The sequence below is a fragment of the Sinocyclocheilus grahami genome, unplaced genomic scaffold (assembly GCF_001515645.1).
Source record: "Sinocyclocheilus grahami isolate Dianchi unplaced genomic scaffold, SAMN03320097.WGS_v1.1 scaffold63.1, whole genome shotgun sequence".
Lineage (NCBI taxonomy): Eukaryota > Metazoa > Chordata > Actinopteri > Cypriniformes > Cyprinidae > Sinocyclocheilus > Sinocyclocheilus grahami.
The window spans coordinates 1586102-1593635 of NW_015505242.1; the positions used below are offsets into that span (position 1 = coordinate 1586102).

Sequence of the window (7534 nt, forward strand, 5' to 3'; positions counted from 1 at the left end):
TTAGTTTTATATATTAATTTATTTTGTATTTTAGTTTTAAAGTTGTGGGAGACAGAAAGCTCAGTTTGACTTTGTAAGGCCAGTTTTATTAGTTTATTGTAAATCATTTAATTACAAATATTTTTATTTAATTGTAATTTAATTTAACAAAATGTAATTGTATATTTTTGTGTACTAACAAAACATACCAAAAAGAACATGTTGAGTTGGAAAAAATTGTAAAGCAAAACAAAAGATGTTGTTTTTCTTAAGGGTAAGTGTTATTACATTTTGTTATATAACAATCTTTTATGTATTACTTTTTTTTATTACTTTGTATATAACTTTGCACATTTACTATCCTTAAATTGGCCTTGGTCTGATATATAAAGAGAATTTATATGACATTGAAATTTATATCTTATTTGTATATTGTTATATGCTGTAACTCTTATGCTCACCAAGGCAGCATTTTATTTTTATACAGTAAAACATATTTATTGTGAAATATTATTACAATTTAAAATCATTTTTCTATTTTCATATATTTTAAAATGTAATTTATATCTGTGATGAAGCTGAATTTTCAGCAGCCATTATTCCAGTCGATCGTGAATTGTGTTGATTTGTTGCAAAAAAAAAAAAAACATTTCTTATCATTATTAATGTTGAAAACAGTTGTGCTGCTCTATATTTTTGTGGAAATCTGTTAATTTTCAGGATTATTTGATAAAAATAAAGGTCAAAAGAACAGCATTTATTTGAAACAGACCTTTTAGTAAAAGCTTTATAATATAAATGAGCATTTCAGCACCCAGATTTTACATCTGATAATATGTGGTGAACCAAAAGTCGGAAAAGTTTTGTTGCAAGTGTAAACAAAAATATCATTAAAATTAAATATTTATTTTTGTATTGATTGGATGCATGGCCTTTGCCATCAAAAACAATAGAGAATTTTTGTTCTCTTCCATTTACCTGTTGCAGTTTTACTCATGGAAGTATGTACTGTACCTCTTTGGGGGTCTGGTTATCTGCAATTCTCTGCCCCTCGAAAAGAAACCTTAGAGAGTTCATGGGTACTCCCTGCATAAAATAGAAAAACAAACAACATCAAAACCAGAAATTACACCTTCAAAAGTCTGAAAAATATCTAATATCTAAATTGATGTCATGTCTACTGCAGTGCTCAGGGTTCCTACAGTACATTTTACATTTCATTTCAAAATTCCATACTTTTCCAGACTCCCCTGTAGATTTTTCAGACTATACTGAACATCTGTTTAATGATTTTAAATTCCAACTGTTAATATGTATGCATCCCCCTGACTATGCATGCTATTCTGTTGCCAAATAATTGCGGAAATATTGTAGCTAGTTTCTGTAGTTCATGCAAATCAATTAACTCCAAAAATAGATATGTTCAATGTTCAGCATGTTATTAAAACTGCAATGCTAATTTACAAGATTATGTTTTACATACTTCTACACTTTCACTGACCACATACATCTGAAATACTTTCAATTTATAAGTTACAAAATAATATTGGCACTGTGGCAGTATATGCTATACAGTATAATAATGTTGGCTATACTATGGATTTATTGATAAAAACATTACAAGGCATTATCACTACATTCAAGTCCTCATCCATAAAGCATTAATGAAGTTCAAAAAAAGACTCTTAAGCCCCGTTCACACCAAGAACGATAACTATAAAGATAACGATATTAGCGTCTACACCAGCGAACGATATCGTCTGTTTATTCGAAGCCGCTTTAAATTCTTGAGCTCGTTACAGCAGGATGGATTCTGATTGGCTGTCAGTGTTTTATCGTCCATCAGCTGGAAAAAAATCGTTTTGAAAGTGATCACAACGATATCGTTCCTCTGTATCGTTACCGTTATAGTTGTGGTGTGAACTATGCTATTCTTTAATATTGAGAACGATTTTTAGAACTATATATTTATCGTTATCGTGCTTGGTGTGAACGGCCTTTAGACTCTAAAGAAACACACATAATGCTCCATACTTATCCAGACCTGGAAATCACTAATAATCAAATTCCATACAGTGTAGGAACCCTGAGTGCTTTGATATAGACATTAACATTAATGTTCATTAATGGGGTTATTAAATTGATCAACACTGAAGACTGGTGTAATGGCTGCTGAAAATTCAGCTTTGACGCAAATAACAGGAATAAGTTAAATTTCAATAAATAAATAAAATAGAAAATCCCTGAAAAAACTGATCAAGTGTGTGCTAGTGATGACTCACCTGTCTCTGACTGTAGGATTCCTTCAGCTTCTTTAAATGTGTCGTCATCTTCACTTTGAAGTGAATTTCGCTGTTGTCCTGCAAAAGGGAATGAAATCATACATTTTGGCAAGATTACCCAAATGGGATCTGATAACCTGAACTTCACGGTGAACTAGCAGAAGTATGCCTCTCTTTACCTGACCGATCACTTTCAGTTTAATATATTCTCCATCTTTCTTCTCGCCTCCATCACTTGAGGGCTTGGTCTCCTAGTAAAGCAAAACGAGAGCCATTAGATTCTATATGACATGTTGTTTTGTATCCTATGCAAGGCAATGAATGGGTGAGGGTTCAGTAAAACAATTCTTGGATATATTATATTATTAAATAGATCTGATTTTAATTGCTTTATTGACATCTTCATTCTATAGTGAAAGAAACTGATGAGCTGTGCTCGTGTGCTTTGACTGTAAACATACAACCAGACCTACAACAGTAAAGCATCGCGGACTGATAATGCGACCACAAGACCAAACATAGACCAACACGACCAAATATAACATCTTTTCATAATTAAATGATACAAAAGTAATGCATAAACAGTGGCTCCATCAGCTCAAGCCAGCATGAACTTTACTTTCAGGGCCCAGAGCAGCTAACTAACGTTAGCACCCAGGCTAATGGAAAGGTTTGAGGAAGAAATTCGCCGCTTTTTCAAGTTTATAAACCCAGGGACTAATGTACGAAATTCCGGAACCAACGACAATATACGGTTTAAAACGCTATAGCTGTTTATTCAGTATGACTTTCCCATCCACATAGTCAGCTAGCCATGAAAACACAGACAAGGCTAAAAGATGGGCCCACTTATTTTCAATTTCGACAAGTCCGTCTTTCTGTTTTCCTCTCACAAACAACTTCGATTCTATAAAACAGGTTTAAACTCACCGTGTCTGACATGGTATTCCGCAATATACAGCCCTTCTTAAGACCACGGTCGCTTGATTTAAATAATGAACTGTAATGTGCAGTAATGTGAGGTTTTGCTACCAGCAGACTCACAACACATTGGAAAAGGGGCGGGACTTCCCATGACGCTGAGTCGTTGACCCAACCGGTGTTGTTTTTCTCATCACGCTCTTTCTGATTGGCTCCATTCGCCCTCGGCGAGGTTAGTGTTGGATACTTCGGTGAAACCTGGGGAGGCATGTACTGTTCCAAAGCCAACTTTATCATATTTTTTACGAGAGTTTTAAAAGGGTTACGGAATTTAAAAAAAAATTACAATTAAAAAATAATACATAAACAACCATTTTTATGTTGGATTGTAGATATTCAAAGTTAACCTATAATAATTAAAATATAATATAAACATATAGAGCTGAAAATCTGAACATGAACAGTAAGGAGTTGGTGTTTTAAGTGCATAGTGTGGTCTTGTAATGCCAATGAAAACAACATGGGATTCCTCTAGTTCAGACGAGAGTGTACATGCGCACATTTCATTGGTAGTACTGCGCATGCTCACACTGTCCCCACGTGCGCACCGCCGCGTGGACCTCGAGCGACTCGCTTCAGCGGAAGACTCTCAATGTGGGGAGCGCGGCAGTGAACTTTATTTAGAGCTAGAAAAATATCAAAATGTTAGTGTTATTTGAAACTGCCGCCGGCTATGCCATTTTCAAGGTAAGCATATTTGTTATGTTGTTAAAGTTGCTATCATGATGTTTTTTTTTGCAGAAGTGTTCTTAGGTTTTGGGTTTACTATTAGCTAGCTAGCGTAGTTAGCAGTGCTATCAGACCAACGACTTTCGGAAAGTCGCAAGTTAAACCTTTTAAGTACTAAGTTCGTGAATGTACGTGCTCAATTTCTTGTAACTAGTATTTAACCAGATTTTTAAGTGAGGTCAGTAAGGTACTGGTCAGCTTGTGTCATGCGGCACAGCCACGTTGTGTCTTCGGGGCTGCTCAAGAGAGCTCTTCGCTGCCTGTTCTTCGCGTTAGGACGGTTTTTCAATCAGTCAGTCGTGGAAAATATCATTTAGTTGTCAGAAATGTTTAAATAGCCGAGAAATTCCGTTTTACGTAGATAAGCTACTATTAAAGACGCTCTGTACAATTTAAAGCGGCGTGTCACTGCTGGTCCACATGGTCGCTCATGTCGAGCATTTTATGGTAACGTTAGGAGTAATTTTAGGCATCTCAAGTCATGAAAGATATATCTATTTAATGATCAGCTTTTTGTTTTGTGTAGGTCCTGGATGAACAGAAACTCCAGCAGGTGGACAGCCTGTGGAAGATAGATAAGCTACTATTAAAGACGCTCTGTACAATTTAAAGCGGCGTGTCACTGCTGGTCCACATGGTCGCTCATGTCGAGCATTTTATGGTAACGTAACGTTAGGAGTAATTTCAGGCATCTCAAGTCATGAAAGATATATCTATTTAATGATCAGCTTTTTGTTTTGTGTAGGTCCTGGATGAACAGAAACTCCAGCAGGTGGACAGCCTGTGGAAGGAGTTTGAGACGCCAGAAAAAGCCAACAAAGTGTGAGTTGTACTTTTGTGAATGTCATTTTCCTACTGGTTTTTGTCTCAGAAATGTCCATGATAAGAAAGCATTTTGTTTATGGCAGAACTACAAATTTTAAGCATTCACACTTTCATGGGAAACCGGGAAATATATGATGCTGTTGTCCAGGACTAGAATTAATCAAATAAGTCCATTTCTGTGGTGACTATTTTTTTTCTCTCTAAGATATTTTCTTGGACAAATGTATCATTTTAAATGTATTTGAAATCTGTACTTGGTAAACGCAAACAACTAGGAATCTCACAGCATTTCCCTGGTTGAAATGTGTGGGAAACATTTTTTAAAAATCTTGGTCACTGTGTCCTAGTCTGTGAATATTTCATTGATTTTTATTTTCAAATGTGCATTCAGTAACACTCTTTGTATGTTCTTTCAGTGTAAAACTGAAGCACTTTGAGAAGTTCCAGGATACAACAGAAGCTCTTGCAGGTGCTGAATTGAAACATCAACACCTGTTATCCTTTATTTGTGCTTTATTTATGAATGCAAAGCTGATTGACTGTCCTTCAGCTGTGTGTCTATGATGTATCTGTATGTCTGACTCAAGCATGAGGTCGCCAAACAGTAATTCGTCACTACCACTGAGACCACAGATTTCACTACATTTATCTGATTCTAAATATACGATTAAAATAAAACAACGTTAATATATTTATTTACAAAAAATAAAAACATTCATTTAAAATGATTTTCTTTTCTTATGTTAATATCAGCGGCCACGGCGATGGTGGAGGGGAAATTGGGGAAAAGTCTGAAAAAAGTTCTCAAGAAAGTTGTGGCCAAAGAGGCTCATGAGCAGCTGGCCATCACTGATGCTAAATTAGGAGGAGTCATTAAGGTAAATGGCAAGTTTTCTAAATATTGCGGGAAATGTAAGTACAAGCCAGTGCAGTTTGCTTTATGCTTTCCATATGAAATCATGTTAAAGATATTTGCACTATGAAACCCTACAAGCTGTGATGATGACGACCTTTGTGTCATGTTGCTGAAAAATCATGAAGCCTTTTTGTCACTACCTCATCTGAGCTTGTGTATACCCCTTGAAGAATCATTTGGTAGTGGTTGATTTATGGTTAAGCATCAGGGCTGGTAATATGCAAAGACTGTTGTTCAGTTCTAGGACTCTCATTATAGTTCTCTGCTGTTTTTGCACTGTAAGTTGCTTTAGCTGAGACTCTTTGTTACCCTCTCTGCAGGAGAAGCTGAACCTGAGCTGTGTGCACAGCCCTGCTGTGGCTGAGCTCATGAGAGGCATCAGAAATCAGATGGAGGGACTTATCACAGGTCTTCCTGCCAGAGAGATCAGTGCCATGTCTCTCGGTTTGGCCCACAGGTTAGTTTACAGTTAAAATCGACAATAAATCTCATGATTTATGTCAATGATTATTTCTTGCTGACTGATTTCTCTGAGGATACTAATCCGCATTCGTCACTACCACTGAGACTCTGAGCAGAGATTCACATTACTCTCAAAATTCATGGTTTTGCACAGCGATTGACTGGTTTTCTTGTCATATTTCCTCCCAGTCTTTCGCGGTACAAGCTGAAGTTCAGCCCAGACAAGGTGGACACCATGATTGTTCAAGCCATTTGTAAGAAATACTTTTATTTATTTGTGCATATTTGAGCCCAACTATAGATTAGAAGTGGCTTAAACGGCTATACACTTGGTTCAGTCTCTTACTCTGCTGCCCATCTGTAGCTCTGCTGGATGATCTGGATAAGGAGCTCAATAACTACATCATGCGCTGCAGGGAATGGTACGGCTGGCATTTTCCAGAGCTTGGCAAGATCATCACAGATAACCTGGCGTACTGCAAGAGTGTCCGCAAGATTGGTTAGTACACGCTTGTAAGCATTTTATGAAGATGTCTAGATCAGATCTGTTAAATGCTTTTCCCTTTTGTTGGAAAGAAAAACTTTTCATTTCAGTTTTCCTCCCAAACAGTGAGGTCTAAAAGTCACAATTAAGTAGAAAAACTTAGAAATAAAACGGGTAGATCAACCAAAAATTTAAATTTACCTGCCCTCAGACCATCCAAGATGTAGATGAGTTTGTTTCTTCATCAGAACAGATTTGGAGAAATTTAGCATCCTTGTTCACCAGTGGATGCTCTGCAGTGAATGGGTGCCGTCAGAATGAGAGTCCAAACAGCTGATAAAAACATCACATATTCCACAAGTAATCCATGTGAATCCAGTCCATCAATTAACATCTTGTGAAGTGAAAAGCTGCATGTTCTGAGTATATATATATATACACACACACACACACAGTGGGGGAAAAAAGTATTTAGTCAGCCACCAATTGTGCAAGTTCTCCCACTTAAAAAGATGAGAGAGGCCTGTAATTTTCATCATAGGTATACCTCAACTATGAGAGACAAAATGAGAAGAAAAATCCAGAAAATCACATTGTAGGATTTTTAAAGAATTTATTTGCAAATTATGGTGGAAAATAAGTATTGGGTCAATAACAAAATTTAATCTCAATACTTTGTTATATACCCTTTGTTGGCAATGACAGACGTCAAACGTTTTCTGTAAGTCTTCACAAGGTTGTCACACACTGTTGCTGGTATTTTGGCCCATTCCTCCATGCAGATCTACTCTAGAGCAGTAATGTTTTGGGGCTGTCGCTGGGCAACACGGATTTTCAACTCCCTCCAAAGATTTCCTATGGGGTTGAGATCTGGAG

At 36.6% G+C, this 7534-nt stretch overlaps 2 protein-coding genes across 3 annotated transcripts in view; one reads left to right on the top strand and one right to left on the bottom strand.

Annotated features, from left to right (window-relative positions):
- Positions 1-957: 957 nt before the first annotated feature.
- LOC107584854 (small ubiquitin like modifier 1) lies at positions 958-3321 on the bottom strand. The gene is made up of 4 exons (XM_016271609.1): positions 3192-3321; positions 2441-2512; positions 2262-2339; positions 958-1065 (listed from the first exon to the last, which is right to left on the bottom strand). The coding sequence occupies exons 1-4, from the start codon at positions 3201-3203 to the stop codon at positions 973-975; spliced, it is 255 nt and encodes an 84-aa protein (XP_016127095.1). The 5' UTR covers positions 3204-3321; the 3' UTR covers positions 958-972.
- Positions 3322-3739: 418 nt separating this feature from the next.
- The window catches only part of LOC107584798 (nucleolar protein 58), a 9519-nt gene continuing 5724 nt past the window's right edge, over positions 3740-7534 (top strand). Inside the window, exons 1-7 of one of the 2 annotated variants that reach the window (XM_016271558.1) lie at positions 3740-3929; positions 4717-4793; positions 5213-5265; positions 5550-5674; positions 6033-6169; positions 6364-6428; positions 6539-6673. In XM_016271558.1, the coding sequence (XP_016127044.1) occupies positions 3885-3929; positions 4717-4793; positions 5213-5265; positions 5550-5674; positions 6033-6169; positions 6364-6428; positions 6539-6673 (637 nt within the window). In that variant the 5' untranslated portion in view covers positions 3740-3884. The remainder of the gene's footprint in view (positions 3930-4716; positions 4794-5212; positions 5266-5549; positions 5675-6032; positions 6170-6363; positions 6429-6538; positions 6674-7534) is intronic. The other variant, XM_016271557.1, reaches the window with a different exon arrangement.